The sequence below is a fragment of the Watersipora subatra genome, chromosome 9 (genome assembly GCF_963576615.1).
Source record: "Watersipora subatra chromosome 9, tzWatSuba1.1, whole genome shotgun sequence".
Classification (NCBI taxonomy): Eukaryota; Metazoa; Bryozoa; class Gymnolaemata; order Cheilostomatida; family Watersiporidae; genus Watersipora; species Watersipora subatra.
The window spans coordinates 46,258,533-46,279,833 of NC_088716.1; the positions used below are offsets into that span (position 1 = coordinate 46,258,533).

The 21,301-nt window shown below is 34.1% G+C and overlaps 1 protein-coding gene and 2 non-coding genes across 3 annotated transcripts; 1 reads left to right on the top strand and 2 right to left on the bottom strand.

Annotated features, from left to right (window-relative positions):
* Positions 1 to 3,191: 3,191 nt before the first annotated feature.
* LOC137404262 (dynactin subunit 4-like) lies at positions 3,192 to 21,161 on the bottom strand. The gene is made up of 11 exons (XM_068090440.1): positions 21,026 to 21,161; positions 19,015 to 19,182; positions 18,710 to 18,806; positions 13,213 to 13,420; positions 12,744 to 12,865; positions 12,152 to 12,261; positions 11,257 to 11,330; positions 10,794 to 10,848; positions 9,952 to 10,142; positions 9,010 to 9,091; positions 3,192 to 3,671 (listed from the first exon to the last, which is right to left on the bottom strand). Exons 1-11 carry the CDS (start codon positions 21,152 to 21,154, stop codon positions 3,561 to 3,563), a joined length of 1,347 nt encoding a protein of 448 aa, XP_067946541.1. The 5' UTR covers positions 21,155 to 21,161; the 3' UTR covers positions 3,192 to 3,560.
* LOC137405525 (5S ribosomal RNA) lies at positions 15,802 to 15,920 on the bottom strand. Its single transcript, XR_010979772.1, has one exon. It is a non-coding gene; the product is annotated as a 5S ribosomal RNA (ribosomal RNA).
* On the top strand, positions 16,059 to 16,177 carry LOC137405524 (5S ribosomal RNA). Its single transcript, XR_010979771.1, has one exon. It is a non-coding gene; the product is annotated as a 5S ribosomal RNA (ribosomal RNA).
* Positions 21,162 to 21,301: the final 140 nt, after the last annotated feature.

Below are 21,301 nucleotides of genomic sequence, written 5' to 3' on the forward strand. Positions count from 1 at the left end.
ATGTAATGGAGACTTCCTGTCAAAGAGAAATCAGAGTTTAGTGTTTACAAACAGATTTAGTCAGTCAAACTAAATTTTTGTAAAACTGACAATTATTATAAAATGCAATACTTGAAAATAAATTTTTCATGTCAAACAGAGAAAGCAATTTTAGCACAAATTTGAAAAAGTATTTACTATTTACTCAAGTTATCATCTCATTCACTTTAGAGTTATCATCTCATTCACTTCAGAGTTATCATCTCATTCACTTTAGAGTTATCATCTCATTCACTTTAGAGGTTTATTTGAGAGTTTATTTTCAATATTTTGATGCTATAATTGTCCAAGTAGGGAATCCGTGTATGTGTATTCTTTGTTTAGCTACCACTTTTCAACACCTAAATCTGATAAAAGTTAAACAATTAAACATTTAGTTTATTTTGTTTTAACAGCATTTTTGAATGGCTATCAAAATGGAGTATTAGTTGCCACATAACACTACTAGTAGACTTCAAGATCTACCAGTTTAATGATAATGATTCATGATATTGATATAATAATAATAATAATGAATCATTTTAAAAATAGAAATTTGGTTGCTTATTCATTTATTTGATTGAAAGACTGTCATTGACCTGATTCCATGACCATAAATAAACTGCTGACAATATTGTAAATTTTCTGCATGTTCATTTGACCAACTTAAAATCAGCCAATCCTACATGTAGTTCTCAACATAAAGAAACACCAACAGTTAAATTACTTTGTCTAGCTTTTCTTTAACTTTTCTAAGAATCTGCTTTAAGACAAAAGAAAACTCCAATGGTCACTAGCTAACTAAGCGGTAAATTCAATATTCTCACTTATGTTTGGTGCTGTCTGGGTACCTCCCAAACCTATGGTTGCATATTTGACAGTAGTTGTTTCTGCACCAGAAGGGGTGGCTTGTTGACAAACTCATTTTTTGTTATGATTTTAGCAAATTCAAAGTCTAAAATAAAAAATGGTTGTGCCTCATGAGTTATCATCTCTTGACAAAGCGGTTATTAACAAGGTCAAGAGTCTTTTTTTCCAAAATACCCTCAACAACTCAATTCAAACAGAAATTAAATAGCACAAATTTTAATAAACATTAACAATGTTAAAATTGAACAGTCACCTCTTTGCGATACTTACATTTGAATAAGGCAGTGGATCAGAGGTAAGCAAAGCTGAAACAGAGGAGGTAAACTCTGCTATTTTAACAAAGACATTCACAAATGTTGATGCATGAGAATGGACTATATCAACAAATTCTCGAACATTACTTATTTGTGAAGAAGTCATTATAGTCTTGCAAGTAGATACTGCAACATTAGCAAACAAAAGTAACTATTGTAGCTCTAAATTTGATTGTTGTATTATACACTTTATATTATACACTTGTATTATACACCATTTAGAAGACAACAATATTCCCTACAATATGATGCCAATAATTTTATAATTTAAAACTAGGTACCTCTTTTTAACCTCATTCTTTATCTCATATTCTCAAATTCTGATAGGTTTTGTATCTGTAACCAGTTTCTAGTTTGTGTTTGAGGAATTTTGTTTTGATGTTTGTGTGAAAACCCTACAAGCTGCTGTTAAACAGTCAACAAATATAACAACCAGGGTTGTGGTTAATTAATAATGCGCAATAATAATCGCATTAAATTCTTTATTAATTTATAAATCAGTTTAATTTAATGAAAAGTTTTTAAGTATAATAATTCAAAATTTTAAACTACATTGTATATATATTATATTTGCAAGTTAAAATACACCAACTATATGCCACATCAGGTGGTGCAAGAAATGTTTCAATTATTTTACAGAATTAAATTGAAAACTTGATGCTTAATTTAGTTTAACTGCAACTATGACTTACCAATTCAATTAGTAAGGTGATTACTTTTTAAAACTAATTTGGCAATTTAATGCATAATTTATTTCGAGAAAGAATTGACTTCTTATTTTATTTTTTAATGCAAATAATATCCAAGCTAATTTAATAATTCAACCCATAATTTAGGTTCTACAAAATTTAATTGATTCAATTGGTTGACAGGTGAAAAATAGAGCTTTGTAAAAAAAGTGGTGTTTTTCGTATTTACAATTCCAACTCTGAGCTATGCGTTTCTATTTTTTGTATATTGGACAAATAAATTGTACTGTAATATAATTATACTCAAAACTTTATGAGATAATGCTTGTACTGCAATTGATGCTGTACTATTGCTTGAGCTGATAATTACCATGCTTGATTGTGAGATGGACAGTTGATGGAAAGGCATCCGCATAAAGCATTCAGATGAATATTGCCGCCAGCCCCCCCCCCCCCCTTACCAGCCACTATGTCATTACATCAGCTGATTGTTTAACAGCAGCACTTAGGGTTTCTACACAGACGCCAAAACATAAAATTCCTCTAAAAACAGAAACCAGAAACTGGTTGCAAATACAAAAAGCTAATTTAGGTAAGATTTGTGTTCTGAATTGAGCATTAAAAGGTTCATCTTCTCTTAAATTATAAAATTATTGGATCAACTTGGAGGGAATTTTGTCCTTTTGCAAATGGTGCATAGTATAAGTCAATTTTCAAGCTGCTGCAAATGGGAGTTAATTTTATTTGCCAATGTGATCTTTCCGTTATAGATTATATAAAATTAGTGGGTGTGGCCTGCTTGTTTGGAAACTAGCAATACATAATCTATAGTATATACTTGCAATGGTCGCACAACTCTTTCATACAAGGTAATGGGCATATGTAGAAGTGTAATGACAATACAGAGACACTCACTATAGAAAAACTCTAAAGGCATTGTATATCCAATACAATGCCTCATGAGATTCGGGCCCTGCACCTTGATTAGCCCTGCTACTGTGCCCGTGGGCCTTCATCACTCCCTATTGTAATATGATAGCTTATTCATATATGTATATTTATTTAGTTTGTGTCTCTGTGTGCATCTGTTTTTATGATGAAAATAAACTCAAATCAAATCCAAGACGAGCCCTTGGATCAGCAGAAAAACTACTAAATGTAAAATACTGTGAGGATCTATAGTAGCTAAATGTTTTCCTTTGAAAATTGGAGCTGGAGAGGGCTTGTGATGTGGCCAGGGTCCATCAATTGTGTTAAAATTTGTGGCTACGATATTAGTAAAGACAAATTGTATTTTGTGACTAGGCTGGGTTGTATATATTTAAATATAAAAAGCCAAAATATAAATATGTATTATTACATTACTTTTAATCGACTCATTCCTTTAATAAATTAACACAAATCAGAAATCTCATAGCTCAAACAACATGTCCACACATTGCAGATATTTGCTAGTTCTATCACAGAAAATAGGAAAAAATATGCAATAAGTAAATGAGTGATAGTATCCCTGGCTATTGGCAACTCATGAACAATTCACTTGTTCAGCATGACCTTGTTAGTATCACACACAAATGCATGTTGTAACCCACATGAGAACAGATAGAGCTTGAGGGCTGACTGGAAAATTGGCTAGGGAAAACACAATGTTCCCAGGCTACTATACACTTCATGTAGCGGAGGAAACAGTTCCCAAATCAATAGATATGGGAAATATATGCTCCTTAGGGTCAGCATCGGCAGCAGTTTGTTGCGGTGTGTGATGGAGCTGTACACAGACCTAAAACATATTACGCGTTACCAACATGATCAAGACTGGTGACAAAACTTTTATGCATAGCCATTTTAATACATATTTTTCCTGTAAAGAAAGCGAAAGTTTTAACTGCATGTGCAGCTTACACATGCCTGATAATCACAGATATTAGCTTTAAAATAGTAGTACACATCTTACCATGATTACTCAAGCCCACAATTAATTGTTATCATATAAATAGTAGTACACATCTTATCACGATTACTCAAGCCCACAATTAATTGTTATCATATAAATAGTAGTACACATCTTATCACGATTACTCAAGCCCACAATTAATTGTTATCATATAAATAGTAGTACACATCTTATCACGATTACTCAAGCCCACAATTAATTGTTATCATATAAATAGTAGTACACATCTTATCACGATTACTCAAGCCCACAATTAATTGTTATCATATAAATAGTAGTACACATCTTATCACGATTACTCAAGCCCACAATTAATTGTTATCATATAAATAGTAGTACACATCTTATCACGATTACTCAAGCCCATAATTAATTGTTATCATATAAATAGTAGTACACATCTTATCACGATTACTCAAGCCCACAATTAATTGTTATCATATAAATAGTAGTACACATCTTATCATGATTACTCAAGCCCACAATTAATTGTTATCATATAAATACTAGTACACATCTTATCATGATTACTCAAGCCCACAATTAATTGTTATCATATAAATAGTAGTACACATCTTATCATGATTACTCAAGCCCACAATTAATTGTTATCATATAAATAGTAGTACACATCTTATCATAATTACTCAAGCCCACAATTAATTGTTATCATATAAATAGTAGTACACATCTTATCACGATTACTCAAGCCCACAATTAATTGTTATCATATAAATAGTAGTACACATCTTATCACGATTACTCAAGCCCACAATTAATTGTTATCATATAAATAGTAGTACACATCTTATCACGATTATTCAAGCCCACAATTAATTGTTATCATATAAATAGTAGTACACATCTTATCACGATTACTCAAGCCCACAATTAATTGTTATCATATAAATAGTAGTACACATCTTATCATGATTACTCAAGCCCACAATTAATTGTTATCATATAAATAATAGTACACATCTTATCACGATTACTCAAGCCCACAATTAATTGTTATCATATAAATAATAGTACACATCTTATCACGATTACTCAAGCCCACAATTAATTGTTATCATATAAATAGTAGTACACATCTTATCACGATTACTCAAGCCCACAATTAATTGTTATCATATAAATAGTAGTACACATCTTATCACAATTACTCAAGCCCACAATTAATTGTTATCATATAAATAGTAGTACACATCTTATCATGATTACTCAAGCCCACAATTAATTGTTATCATATAAATAGTAGTACACATCTTATCATGATTACTCAAGCCCACAATTAATTGTTATCATATAAAGAGTAGTACACATCTTATCATGATTACTCAAGCCCACAATTAATTGTTATCATATAAATAGTAGTACACATCTTATCATGATTACTCAAGCCCACAATTAATTGTTATCATATAAAGAGTAGTACACATCTTATCATGATTACTCAAGCCCACAATTAATTGTTATCATATAAATAGTAGTACACATCTTATCATGATTACTCAAGCCCATAATTAATTGTTATCATATAAATAGTAGTACACATCTTACCACGATTACTCAAGCCCACAATTAATTGTTATCATATAAATAATAGTACACATCTTATCACGATTACTCAAGCCCACAATTAATTGTTATCATATAAATAGTAGTACACATCTTATCATGATTACTCAAGCCCACAATTAATTGTTTTCATATAAATAGTAGTACACATCTTATCACGATTACTCAAGCCCACAATTAATTGTTATCATATAAATAGTAGTACACATCTTATCATGATTACTCAAGCCCACAATTAATTGTTATCATATAAATAGTAGTACACATCTTATCATGATTACTCAAGCCCACAATTAATTGTTATCATATAAATAGTAGTACACATCTTATCACGATTACTCAAGCCCACAATTAATTGTTATCATATAAATAGTAGTACACATCTTATCATGATTACTCAAGCCCATAATTAATTGTTATCATATAAATAGTAGTACACATCTTATCATGATTACTCAAGCCCACAATTAATTGTTATCATATAAAGAGTAGTACACATCTTATCATGATTACTCAAGCCCACAATTAATTGTTTTCATATAAATAGTAGTACACATCTTATCACGATTACTCAAGCCCACAATTAATTGTTATCATATAAATAATAGTACACATCTTATCACGATTACTCAAGCCCACATTTAATTGTTATCATATAAATAGTAGTACACATCTTATCACGATTACTCAAGCCCACAATTAATTGTTATCATATAAATAATAGTACACATCTTATCACGATTACTCAAGCCCATAATTAATTGTTATCATATAAATAGTAGTACACATCTTATCACGATTACTCAAGCCCACAATTAATTGTTATCATATAAATAGTAGTACACATCTTATCACGATTACTCAAGCCCACAATTAATTGTTATCATATAAATAGTAGTACACATCTTATCACGATTACTCAAGCCCACAATTAATTGTTATCATATAAATAATAGTACACATCTTATCACGATTACTCAAGCCCACAATTAATTGTTATCATATAAATAGTAGTACACATCTTATCACGATTACTCAAGCCCACAATTAATTGTTATCATATAAATAGTAGTACACATCTTATCACGATTACTCAAGCCCACAATTAATTGTTATCATATAAATAGTAGTACACATCTTATCACGATTACTCAAGCCCACAATTAATTGTTATCATATAAATAGTAGTACACATCTTATCACGATTACTCAAGCCCACAATTAATTGTTATCATATAAATAATAGTACACATCTTATCACGATTACTCAAGCCCACAATTAATTGTTATCATATAAATAGTAGTACACATCTTATCACGATTACTCAAGCCCACAATTAATTGTTATCATATAAATAGTAGTACACATCTTATCACGATTACTCAAGCCCATAATTAATTGTTATCATATAAATAGTAGTACACATCTTATCACGATTACTCAAGCCCACAATTAATTGTTATCATATAAATAGTAGTACGCATCTTATCATGATTACTCAAGCCCACAATTAATTGTTATCATATAAATAGTAGTACACATCTTATCACGATTACTCAAGCCCACAATTAATTGTTATCATATAAATAATAGTACACATCTTATCACGATTACTCAAGCCCACAATTAATTGTTATCATATAAATAGTAGTACACATCTTATCACGATTACTCAAGCCCACAATTAATTGTTATCATATAAATAGTAGTACACATCTTATCACGATTACTCAAGCCCATAATTAATTGTTATCATATAAATAGTAGTACACATCTTATCACGATTACTCAAGCCCACAATTAATTGTTATCATATAAATAATAGTACACATCTTATCACGATTACTCAAGCCCACAATTAATTGTTATCATATAAATAGTAGTACACATCTTATCATGATTACTCAAGCCCACAATTAATTGTTATCATATAAATAGTAGTACACATCTTATCACGATTACTCAAGCCCACAATTAATTGTTATCATATAAATAGTAGTACACATCTTATCATGACTACTCAAGCCCACAATTAATTGTTATCATATAAATAGTAGTACACATCTTATCATGATTACTCAAGCCCACAATTAATTGTTATCATATAAATAGTAGTACACATCTTATCACGATTACTCAAGCCCACAATTAATTGTTATCATATAAATAGTAGTACACATCTTATCATGATTACTCAAGCCCACAATTAATTGTTATCATATAAATAGTAGTACACATCTTATCACGATTACTCAAGCCCACAATTAATTGTTATCATATAAATAGTAGTACACATCTTATCATGATTACTCAAGCCCACAATTAATTGTTATCATATAAATAATAGTACACATCTTATCACGATTACTCAAGCCCACAATTAATTGTTATCATATAAAGAGTAGTACACATCTTATCATGATTACTCAAGCCCACAATTAATTGTTATCATATAAATAGTAGTACACATCTTATCACGATTACTCAAGCCCACAATTAATTGTTATCATATAAATAGTAGTACACATCTTATCATGATTACTCAAGCCCACAATTAATTGTTATCATATAAATAGTAGTACACATCTTATCACGATTACTCAAGCCCACAATTAATTGTTATCATATAAATAGTAGTACGCATCTTATCATGATTACTCAAGCCCACAATTAATTGTTATCATATAAATTTACAAATAAATAAAATTATTTTTAAAAGGTCTGTTGAAAAGTGAAATCGAAGGGGCTAATATGGGATTGGTATGCTGGGGACGAGTCACTTGTAGCAATATAGTTTACTCCTGTGCTGAAAGGGTTAATAAACTACGATATATGACGTATATTCGTAACATATATTCACTGTGTGGATTTGATGTCTAGCTCAAACTAATGGTCTTTAACATTTTTAAGCAAACAATGACAATTGTATTTTAAAAACATGAAATGTAAAAGCTTCCAACATAATTACATTTAATTTATCTAATATGCTACTGAATCTACACGCTGCCAAGACATAGCGCTGATAAGTGTCTGTGCTGCTAGAATAGGTCGAAGCGAGAGCACTTTGATGACATCTTAGCCTTTGTTACATCAAAATGAGACTCAGCTTTGTAGGGCTGTATCACTGATTGTAAAATTTTTTAAAGAGACAAAATTAAATAACACCTATTAAGAGACATGCTCGGCTCAATAATTATCCCATACAAATTGGTGGAATCAGATTTATGACACTAACTTTTCTCTTCGACCGGGAGTCGCTAAAGTGAATCATACATAAAACATGTACGTTTTTGTGCGAAAAGGTGTCTACGTGAAAACTGTATCTCAGGTGTGAGAACTGCATGTTTCTGTATGATAGGTACATGCGTGTCCTTATATGAAAGCTCTATACTTGAGTGTAGTAACTGTATGTTTTATTCCCGCTCCAAGCAATAACATATTTGTTTACTATCACATGAGTACAGGCATAGAACACGTTGCAGGGCCAGATTATAAATGCTACAAGATTTAGGGCACTCTCAAACTTCCTATGTGTAGCCTTTTCTGGCAAGTGTGAATATAGTAACTCATAATACTTACAATAACCTTGCCGGTGAAGTTCTCTGGCACAGACGCTGAGCAATGGAGTCCAATCTTGCTTCCATGATTGTAAGATAAATATCTGAAACGACACAAAGACTGCCGACTCCAGTTTTGGTGATAAGAAGCATAGTAATGCAATAATGCGTCTAAATAAAATCAGCAGCTGGTCGAGTAACGGACACAACACGAAGGCTAGTAGTCGGATAGTTGTACGATTAGGACTCAAACAGGGGTACACTGGCTACAACATTGAGCACAAAGCAAAAGCACAAAAAACATGAACGCTAATTAGATAATTTATATGTATGATCATTTAACGGGAAACCTATGAAACCGCGTAACATATGAAAAAATTGCTGAATTATCCTGGTCATTAGAATCATATGACAAAAGTTAACCAAATCAATGATTCTGAGGCCATACTGAAACTGGTCATGGACAAAAGGGCAAAGCTTAGACTTCTCTATTTTAACTGGACTGATCTCTTTTTATGCTCATCCTTTTTATTCATCAAAAGAGATTGGTTTTTATAACCGTGAATAAATGTGAATTTAGGCACTGACAAGAAAATTGATGTTTTAAATGATATAAAATGCAGTGATTCTATACGAAAGCTTAACAAAATGGCGTTAATACAATGTTAACGGATTATTTCACCTGAACACGGCCTAACAAGACCTTTCATGTTATTCAAACACTGAAGAACCGCACTATGAAAATAACTGTAAGCTTACGTACAGATTTACAAAACTGCAATATTTTGAAAAACTCCGGATGTCATATGTTGGAAACTTACTTTGGATGCGAAGTCCAACATTGACATAAATTTTACGTAGTACATCAGATAATTTGTAAGTCAAGATTTGAGAGTAATTGGCAAACATTTCTTGTATAAAATAAAATTAAACCCTCAAGAATCAAATAAAGGTTGACACATACTTAGCTTTATCAGGCTCCGTTTCAATAGAGTTATCAAGAAACGCCTCATTTTTTGGCTCGAGAGTAAATACGACATCATTTGGTGTCGTCAACGAACACGTGCCTCTGGGATTGTCATTGTCAGGACAGAGCTTGAAGGAGCACTGATTAAGTTGGTCTGGGTTGCTCACACTGAGCACGAGCGGACAATCCTAAACACCAACATACAATGTATATAGGTAGCTAGTAGAGTCTGCAGAGTAGGTTGCAGATATGGTTTCTGTCGTAGTCACACAGAAATAACAGCTTTATAAAAATAAATATTAAAGGTTGCATTTATAAACTGAAATTACCTAATCTGGATGGACCCATTAATACTAATACTGATGTTACAAATTACTTTCAATAATCTTTACGATAATAGGAGGCGTGGCCATCCGTCTGTCCGAAGCCATGTTTATTGATTAGAAAAAAGATGCTTCGCATAGGAATTGAACCCGTTCATCCAGCTTTGCAGTCATGCTCAATGCCACCTGCACCACTTTACCACCTTGCAGCATCATGGAATAAATGTGTGCGTACTGATTACAGATAATGATATCTCTCTGCACCCGAGACTGTCAGCGTACTAGTTAACAATGATAATACCGAGCAGCAAAAATGTCAAAATATAAAATTAGCAATAATGTTAAAACAATTAACATAAAATTTAAAGTCTGCTGAGATACGAATGCTTATACACAAAGACAAAGGAATGCATGACTATAATAAACAGAAAATATAATGCAAAGAAAGAGTGTAGTGAATGTTGCTTTAGATTTGCACCCATGTAGTGAAATGAAAAAAAAAATTTTAAGACTCACAGAGTTGGCTTGTAGAACATAGCCTGGATGAATTCTCACTTCTGGAAACTGCAGCCTACAAATAAGCGGAGTAAATAAACAAACTGAAATATGTGACCTTTTTGAAATAACATACAACTTGTAATATGAGAGTCACTTGAGGAGCATATGTGAGTCCAAAGGCTGATAGAGCTCGCAATACACTAGTAACTAACTTAGCTGAAAGGTTGCTTAGGTTAATCTACCAGAAAGATGGCCAAGTAAACAGCGGAGTTACTGATAGCCAAGCAAATAGTTAAATCGCAAATAGATAAATCCAGTACAGTTTGAGGGATGTGAGGGAACCACAACTTGCAATTACAAACTTACAAACTTGGATTACCGTACAACTTCTATCAATAGTTTCAAAATGTACTTTTAAAATACTTTCAAATATGAAGAGGAAGCTATATATGAGCACATATGAGCTATACAAGGTACTTACTGCGCCAACAGCTGTATTTTAAACTTGATGTTGGATGTGCTGTATTCTGGCTTACACAGACTGTGGTCACATTGCTACAATTTAGGTACATATTTAGTTTAATTGTCTACATAAAAACCAGCGTTACTATGTTTCAATGTCTCGAGTTTTACAGAAATCCTTTTAGATTAGCTACACTTCCTGCTTGACTAGCTGTAATATTTACCCATCAAGAAGAGATCTTAGTCCTCCATCTGTCCCACTGGTGGTGCCTAACAAGGTCGCACCAGACAGGCACCTTGATGACTAAAGTAAAGCCCTTACGACAAAACACTCAACACAACACTATGAGAGTGATAGAATTGTTCAGTGCCTACCTCTGGTATCTACATTTTAAAATAAATTGACTTCTCTGGTTCATAAGTAGTGATGCTCCAACTCGTAAGGTGATTAACAACTGTTTACGATGTAATTTGCAAGGAACTGGCAGAGCAACACGGAGACAGAACAACAATAAACAGAGAAGCTAACCATTGCTATAATTTTTAGCAAGCATTTATCTTGCTAGAATAGAAGGCGGAGCGCTGAATATTTCTATATTCTTATTTGTTAAAGTTGCCTTACAATATCTGACACATGCACGTAGCTAACACACCTCTCCACTTGCGCTGTCGTTACATAGTAATGAATAGCCAGTTGATCTTATTCAATATTCATCTGTAAACCACACGCTAGCTAGTTGAGAGGTTTTCTAATGTAATTCTTAATATTTGGCAACCATCCAATATCAAAAAGCCCGTAAAAATGTTTAAATATTGCATGGTGTAAACATTCCCACCTTTTGACCTGTCCTTTTTCTATCAACCAAATGACACTCACATAAAACTGGCAGCTGGTGAAACGGCCACTTGCTTACCTTGCATCTTATTGAACGTTTTATAGCTAATTGCTTTTTGATTGGCCGCAGCTGCATCACTTTTGTAGGCTGAGCAGCCACGTCTCTGTTCCTCTGTTCCAAAGTTGTTACTAAATTACATAAGAAGATTGCAAGTTATGTACAGACCCCATAACACGGATTAAATAGCTGGCCTCACAGGCAGATGGGCACTTGCAAGAACACTTGTTATCTGACTGACACTAAGTAACAGGTGCACTAACTATGGAGAATTGACCTTAAATAGTTGATGTAATGAAAATCTTCAAGCTGCAGCTTTTTCTTGCCAGTAGTTAAAATAGACAATTTATAATGAATGCTTGAGCAAGTAGAAATAGGTAGTGCTGTTTGACTATTCGTAGTGTTTTGCGTTAAACATATCTATATTCGATAGCCAGTGTAATGTATTATTCTTCTTATCAGACTATAAAAATGTCAAAAAAAAACAAAGACACCCATGACAGGAACTTGATCAATGAAGTGATCCCTAAAATCTTGGTACGAGAGAGGTGAAAATTGCCAATGTATAATTACAGATAATTACCCAACCACATTGTTATATAAGGAAAAGTACCTTGAGTCAGATCAATGGGTTTCGTGAAATAGTCGTCATCCAAAGGTTCGATAGAGCTGGTGGCAACAGACATGACATCATTCAGCATGTTGGATGTTGGCACACTAGCCATCCTTTTTGACCTGACAAATCACTTCATCATATATTCATTGATATCAACTTTTACATGATTTGATGTTATATGTTTGGTGCACTCACAGACAATTGACCTTATAACTTGTCATTTCCTGATTGGTGTAAAGGAGAGTGTAGATGAGGAAGACCAATTACAACTAGCAATCATATTTTTTGCTGAAAAAGGGACCTCCACATAAAGAGACTGATCTAGTAGTACATGTAACAATAATAGACATACTAGCGCTAGAAGTAAGAATAGTAGGAGTACCAGTAGTAATAGTAGTACTATTAGTGCTAGTAGTAGTATTACTAGTAGTAGTACCTGTATTAGTGCTAGAAGAAGCAGCAATACCTAGATAGAGGAGACGCGTGCAGGCCAAACGATGGAAGTTTAGATTCTTCTTTGTTGCCAAAAGGAGACATGGTCCTTCGTCTGCTTGACTGCAGTGTCTGCCTCCTCACATGCTCCTCCGAGGCATCTCTGAGACTGATGAGCCGATAGGCCTCCTTCAACTGCTTAATATTGGCTTGGTCAGGGTCGGTAAAGGAGTTCTGAAGCTCTGCAATAATATGAACAACGCAATATGATAACAAATATTTTAGTAAATTCCATCAGCTTTGACAAAAAAATCTTCAAGTTGCTTCTGCTATGCTATGGTACAAGAAGGTATGTGGCAAACCAAAAAAATAAAAAACACGAGCTATCATATTAAGACACGAATTAAGAAGGGAAAACGCTATAAGATGATACTACACACCAAAAACAGATCTTGAATCAGTTTTCTTGGGAAACCTACATTATAAAAAATCAATTAGTGTCTGGAGAAAAAATTCCCAGTATTTTATTACACAACCATTAAAAGCTGCCAAGCATAATATAGATACTGGCCGGTGATAATATGATAAAAGCTGGTGAGCATGGCAAGTCAAGTGTAGCCTTAGTACCAGCGATTAGTTTCAGTCAACACGGGTATCTTGGATCATGAAGTGTACAGCAGAGGTAAAATAATATTACTACTTTTCAAAGGAGATCTTAATGTTCGTCTACAAGTGGGCCATTTTGATAACTAAGCAACCGCTTCCTAAATATCACAAACTAGAAATATTGTTTGCATTTGATAAAAGATACAATATTACAAAACATGATATACTACACTGCATACTTATTAAATTGTGGTCATGTTACCAATCATGTTACAGTGCAGCCTCAAGATATGATTACACTGATATATGATTTTTCACCTTACAAAGTGGAACATGATTATTTCACTACACGAATTCAACAAACTTCTTTCCCCTAGTTCAAATTTGGCAGTCGGGCGCTTACTACGTGCATCAAAATAACAAAGACACCGAAATGTTGTTCGCCGAAAATATTTTCACAACGGCTAAAAGAGTCACCAGGATCAATTTCTCTTAGTTCAGCAATTCTCAAAAGTAAAACAGTAATACATTCCCTTTAAAATCAGTAACAAAGTTGGAGTTGCAATCCTTCAAACAGAAGGTCAGTAGTCAAAAAACTCTGTTAAACCTGCTAACAAAAATCCATTCATTATGAAAACGGCATTGTTTGGGCTTTCTTGCCCAATTAAGTTGAAAAAGGTTTTAAACAGGTCCGCTAAAGGTTATAGTGAAAGCGAAGACAGAAACTTATAAGTAATGAAATTTTAGCGATGTAAAGTTGAAATTCAGTAAAATAGTTAAAAATACATACGTGTACTATGTAAATTAGGATTCCTTTGCTCTCTCAATAATCGAACGAGTGGTTAATCGCGCACCTGAATTTTCGACCAGTTTGCTCATTGACTATTATAAGCGATCGAGTCACTCCGAACACATAGCTTAAAACTTTACCATTTTGTACAAATATTGTAGGCTCAAAGGAATCATTGATATTGAGCAAATTCGGAGTTGTTTGTGCTCTGATACTTCCAAAACGTGGCTATTCGCGCTCCATAATATTGAACCCGCTCACTCATTGGCTACGACAAGCGAATTGAGTCACTCCGAAGGCATAGTGTTTAAGATTTTGCCAATTTGTAGGAAGATTGTAGGCTTTTTACCGCTGATTCACGTGAGTTAGAGTATTTAGTCAGCATTTTGAAAACTAAATACTAAATATTCCCATCTAAATATAATTGCATAGAAATGACCTTACACGAAGGTGGGCTTTTTGCTAGAGATATTTCCGTAAAGATAAAAACTGATTGATCAAAATTAATTTTTCCTGCCGCATCCATCTTCTTCTAGCGATCTTACAAATATTAAACGACGATCTAAAATGTTCTCCTGTCTAACGACCGTTAGTACTCAAGTTGCTGAAGACCTGTCCGCCGTCTGTTACCTCGGATGAAACGAGACTAACCTTAGCTACATGCTGGCGCATGCTCATCATCGAATTTAGTTTTTGTTATAGTGTAGATTCCTCATTACGGTTAGTAATTCGTTTCGAAACTTTATGACTCAATTTAACTTTTTTATTTTGACGCATCCACGAGTAAAGTTTCATTTCATCATGAGCGAAGACAATTGCTTGGGTTTACTTTACGAGAATGCATTTTTTTTGCGGCGAAAGGAGGAATCGCTTTTTATTTAATTATTTACTGAAGCTTTTAGGCGAACCCGTAACGCCAACATTCGAGTTTCAAAAACCTTTGATGTGAAAAAGGAAATCTTAGCGTGAGGTTCCTGAGCTGATACGCCGTGCAGGATGAAAACAAATCGAAATTATGGCTTCTTTAAAATACACAGGTAGCATTGGTGCATAGCTAGTGAAGATGAAGAGATTGAAGGTAGCCGGATAGCCTTACGTAATAGAAATCATATTATCCAGTTTCGGCTAGAATTTTTAAATAGAAATGATAGTTTTTGATGTTAAGAGATGGAGTAAATTAAAATTTTTTTAGAAATATAAGTTAGCATAATTCTGATAAAAATAAAAGGTCTACAGCACCCGGTATTCCCAGATAGTCACCCGTCCAAGTACTAACCGGGCTCGACGTTGCTTAGCTTCAGTGATCGGACGAGAACTGGCATTTTCAACGTGATATGGCCGTAGACACTCATGCATTCTTCAACAAACCTTATTAATGAAGTGTTATAATAATGCTCACCAACCGTGACTAGATTGTCCAATGGGCGTTTGCGTATTGTTGCCGCACTTTTCATTAGCATCTGTTGAAGCTTAATTAATTAAGTGTCTATGGCCATATCACGTTGAAAACGCCAGTTCTCATCCGATCACTGAAGCGAAGCAACGTCGAGCCTGGTTAGTACTTGGATGGGTGACCGCCTGGGAATACCGGGTGCTGTAGACTTTTTTATTTATACATCGCATGACTCAAACGTAGTATAACTTTGCTGTCGCTTTTCTGTGTCAACTCATACTGGCAAGTGTAATATAATATATAAATTTTTTTTATAGACGAAGGATAATATGTAATGAAAACTGTTGCAGCACCCAACCTGACCTTAGAAAAAGCAAATTTTTACTTTTAATCTGAAGAAATCTTTGCACAAGGAAGTTGTTACTTTTCTCGATATAAAGTAATGCACTACCATAACACCTATCAATTTGTCAGCTATCTAATGCGTACGCAAGTGAAGACAGGTGAGTAGTAGGCGCCGCTCTTAGGCTTGTCCTTCTTATCCATGATATACGTGTCTAGTAATACATAACCGAGTAAAACTTCTTATGGTTGAATTTTACTATACGTAAAAGCTTTAGTTAGACACGTCGAATTTCCGTTTTTGAAATAAAATTGACTGATTTGGTTGCCCTCATACCAAATGGACGTTCGTTCAAGATGCACGAGCTCGGTAGAAAACAGCCTTACATAAAATGATCTTACTTACGCGAACAGGTGTGCTAACAAGGTGCTTACGTTGATCCAAATAAATTGATGCTTTAGAAATAGTTTAATAGCTTCAAAACAGGTACGCTTGCGTTAGATTGCCAAGCGAGTAGCTATAACTCCTAATGCAAGAATCACACATAATGTACTAAAACTTAGCTTCAAGTGTGTGTTTAGTAAGCTAAACTTATTTGAAGTGAATTCAAAGTTTATGTTATACGTGCGTTTGTCTTGAAGGTAAGAACTCCCTACGGTACATACTGCTCATGGTACATTATAATGTTACATTTAAAGCAGATCATAACCACTAAATACAATAAAGTTACTGTAACTAACTATAGTTACCACGGTTAACATACTATTTTGGTACTAGTTTTTATTATGTACAGCACTTATATAAAATTTTGATGACTTCACCAGGGAATGTTTTGCATTATATAGCTACTATGGTTTCTATACCCCTAAAACAATTTGTTCACCATATGATGCCAACCCTGAAATAGATCAAAATCGTATGCTGAGGGTTAGTGTTGGGCCGGTATCTAATTTAGTGCCGCATCGGATATCCTTGCACATTTTTATCGGTTTTCCCGGTATCGGTATCCTCGGTATTTACCATCTTCGGTATCCTTTGCCAACTAAGAAAGTTTGGTATTGTCGGTACTATTGTTCGGTATGTGGTTATCAGTGTGTCTTTAAATGGTTTAAAGTTTAATGGTTTAAACTTTAAATCATAACTGTCTCGAACAACTTTTATCGTTGTGCAAAAAATAGCCTGTGCAAAAAAACATTCTTTAGTCAGCAGTATATTGTTACGGCAAAGAGACTCCTTGTTTTAGAAAGCCAAAAAAGAAAAGAAAGATGGAAATATAATTTTCATGATTTATGTTTTTATTGTTTATTCTATTAAAAAATACAGTTATTGATACAAACGTTATGTATAATAAAGAACAGATAGATAATGGCAAGGGGCTCTCTTTGTTAAATATACTGAAACAGTTTACAGAAATCTTACTATCACACATTGTAATCAGGTAATGTAATCACATAATTATACGCAGTCCAATTAGAGTCCAGTCCCGTTAGAGTCTTTATACATCCTCCCATCTGTGAAAAACTCCCAAACCTTCGAGGCTGGTGGCATTATCAATGTAACATAATATAATAATAGATAGTGTAAGCGTGGAAATTTTCGTTGAATTTTTTCGCCAATGCGTGCTGAGATTAGCATGTTCGTTCGTCACGAAGCGTTTTAAAAATCTCTCCGGATATCCGTATAACCATTTACCGGTAGGCTTTTACGGATAAATACCAATCATATCAAACCGGCCGCGGATACCTAGCTGTCACCGAAAATGATTGGTTTCCTCGGATACCGAGAATCCCTCGGTATCGGTAAGAGCGGATAACCCAATACCGGCCCAACACTACTGAGGTTGCATTGTACATGCATATCACAAAACTGCAGTTGAAACAGCTACGCCAATATTGTGCTTCTAAGTTTTAATTCATGACTGTCTGTAGGTAAATTACAAACAAAATTCTAATTATCATCTCAAGAACACAGTTGAAGGATTATGACACATTTCACTAGATTTGGAGTTGTGCGCACTTTGAGTTACCATCTGATAAATGTTTCTATAGATATTCGCATGTTGTGGATTAACGCTGTGTTAACAAAATAAGGAATTTTACGTCAGAAGTCCTAGCGGGACACTCGGAACTGCTCTAATGCAAATAAGAACGACTGAAATGTGGAAAATGTTTAAAAAGGAATAACTTGCGTGGCATTTTCTTGCAGATCATTCGCAAATGTCGTTTCTATTTTTCGCAAGCACCAAGCATTCAATAAAAATTTGCAAATAAAAAAGCTCGCGTGCCTTTGCCGTTTCCGAATGATTCAAACTTGCGGATTAAACACGCCATGGAATCATAGCTGATGTAAGATTGTTGTAATTGCAATCATTGTTGTAAGATTATATACGATGAGGATACCTGTTAGTTCTTGATCTTCATACCCTGCATCTCGAGTAGACCAGTGACAGTTGCCACAGGAAAGGTAATACTTCTTATTAGCTGCTGATGAAGAACTCTGCAAGAAAATTCAACCTACTCTTACGTGCCATAAAACACTCAGTTGAAAACACGAACCTTCTAATGCATTCCAGTCATCCTACGCATGAGTTATAACTTCTAACTGCCAAGTATGAGATCAATTACAAAAATTCAAAGAAATAAAAATTTCCTAGTTGAAAAGAGTAAACGAGCAGACAACCCCAAATCCTGGTAGCACAACTGACCTTATCAGCAGAAGATGCAGCGCTATCAGCTGCGGCAGTTACGGCCCTAAGAGCGAGCACACACTGGCAGGATGGACACTCAAAACAGTTCTTACACTTCATGTGGTTTAGCTTAGCCTCAGGTGCCATCAGAGATTGTAAGCATTGAGGGCAGAAGTAAACATCAGCCTGAAATAAAAATAGGCTCTAGCAATTTTCTTAGCCAAACAGGGTGTCAGAAACTTAAGGAAAGCTAGATGAAAGGTTGCTGTGTATTCACTTGAAGAGATTTGTTTACTGCATCTTACAAAATCACAGGGTTCCACAGTAACATTAGCATGTATTCCCATAGGTTTAATACTTCCCATAATTAGAAGTAGTCAAATATAAGTATGCCATATCATAATGTCTGATTGTTCTACTGTATCAATCTCTTAGCCATATTTATTTAACCACAATTCATAATTGCAAATTAAAATAAATTTGTAACTATTCAGAAAAAAGATCTTAGTGTAAAACTTCCATTCAAAACTTCATGATGCCAGTGAACTTGATGATTGATGTTGTATGACATACAACATGTATAACATTGATGATTATTTGTTGTATGTTTAACAATAAACTAGTTTTTTGCAAATTCGTTCCGATTATCTAATAGTTTTGAGAAATAAATTTGGTGCTTGATCATACGGCTTCAGACAAGTTAGAAAATAACTTACAGCCGCTAAGTAGACAATTTATGAGCTTACAATTAAATAACATAATTAGGTCAGCCTGTATTAAATCTGGAGCTCTGTGAGGCTGGTTTATAATAAACTACTAAATGCCAGGCCTTGCATAGGAATAATTGCTTCATGAATTTGAGTAACTTACCTGGAAAGCTAGATTTTTAGTAAAATCTTTACTAAATCAGTACTTACATTTTGGGCCAGCTTAACAATCATTACACATGACAGTCAACAGTGCTATTTATTAATCCCAAAACAAGCGATTTAGGCGTGAGTATCTTAACCAATGTAATGACTATTTGCGCAATGAATCCATGGTATTCTGTGTAGCTTAATGGTTAAAGGTTGATTTGCAACAAAATTCACATTACAGTTATTATCAAAAGATTCACCATGTCTTACTCTGTTGTGTTGTAGGTGCAAAATGTGTGGGAATGTGATTACAAGCTCTTAAAAGCTAAACATCGAATAGTTAATGCAACCTTGCAAGTCATGCAACCTTATTCGTCGAAATATTTTTACAAATATACTTCACGCATTCAATAAAACCATGTCTATTGTTCTTACACGTCTATTTTATCATCATTGTAATGCTGTTACTTTTAGCAGTGATATCTTATAACTTACCATAAAAACTCATTTAATTTTTTAACCTTGACTCGAAGGAGTACATATCATCCTCTGATAAACATGACAAGCCTGTTGGTCACCTGTGTTAGTCGAAAAATGCTGCAGAAATTATTCACGCTGTTTGGCAGAAAGTATAGGTCACATGATCATATTACGACTTGACGATTTGATCAAGCCGAAACAAAACTGTAAAGTAGCGAGCATCTATATTTGATACAGGGTCTTCGGCAAAACCCGAAGTGTTTGTCATAAACTAGTGCTACGATAAGTTTAATATTGAGCTTTTTATTGGCCTTTCACTTCACGTGATAACATCACGTGACAAGACAATAACCAAACTGTAATGACTACGTCAGATAAATAAACAGATTCCAATCTACAGCGGCTTTTCGTTTTTGAGTTTTTCAGAGCTTGTAATCACATTTCCACATATTTGGCACCTACAACACAACAGAGTAAAACATGGTGAATCTTTTGATACCAAATAACTGTAATGTGAATTTTGTTGCAAGTCAACCTTTAAGTTGGCCATGTCTAGATCTGGAGGCTCTGAGATCAAATCCAGGGCTGTGCAGATTTTTCATTGCTTGATTTTAATTGCTATAACTGGGCAGAGGGTTTAACAAAAAGACAAACTTTGAGACATATGTATGGACGGAGAAGATTGCACTGACCTCGTGTTGAGTGCAATCAGCACACCGCAGAGAGATGCAGTATCTACAGAAGTAAAGCCGGCAAAGCGGGTACTGCGACTCACATTCACACTGATACAACACCCGCTCGACGTCGAACAGAAATGCCATCTTTTCTACAACTGTACAGGATATCATACTTACACAAAAGAGCTACCAACATAATTTCTGTCATAACTCTGTTAGTTTCATTTGTTGATCAACTCAAGAATGGGTGTATTATGGCAAAACCCCAAACATTGTAAGTACTCAGTTATG

Excerpts from the sequence above, each read along its gene's own strand:
- LOC137404262 (XM_068090440.1), bottom strand. The coding sequence starts at position 21,154 with ATGGCATTTCTGTTCGACGTCGAGCGGGTGTTGTATCAGTGTGAATGT. Across the intron at positions 13,421-18,709 it reads TGAAGATCAAGAACTAACAG|AGCTTCAGAACTCCTTTACC; the intron begins GTATCCTCATCG and ends ATATTATTGCAG. Across the intron at positions 11,331-12,151 it reads AACGTTCAATAAGATGCAAG|CAATGTGACCACAGTCTGTG; the intron begins GTAAGCAAGTGG and ends CCTAAATTGTAG.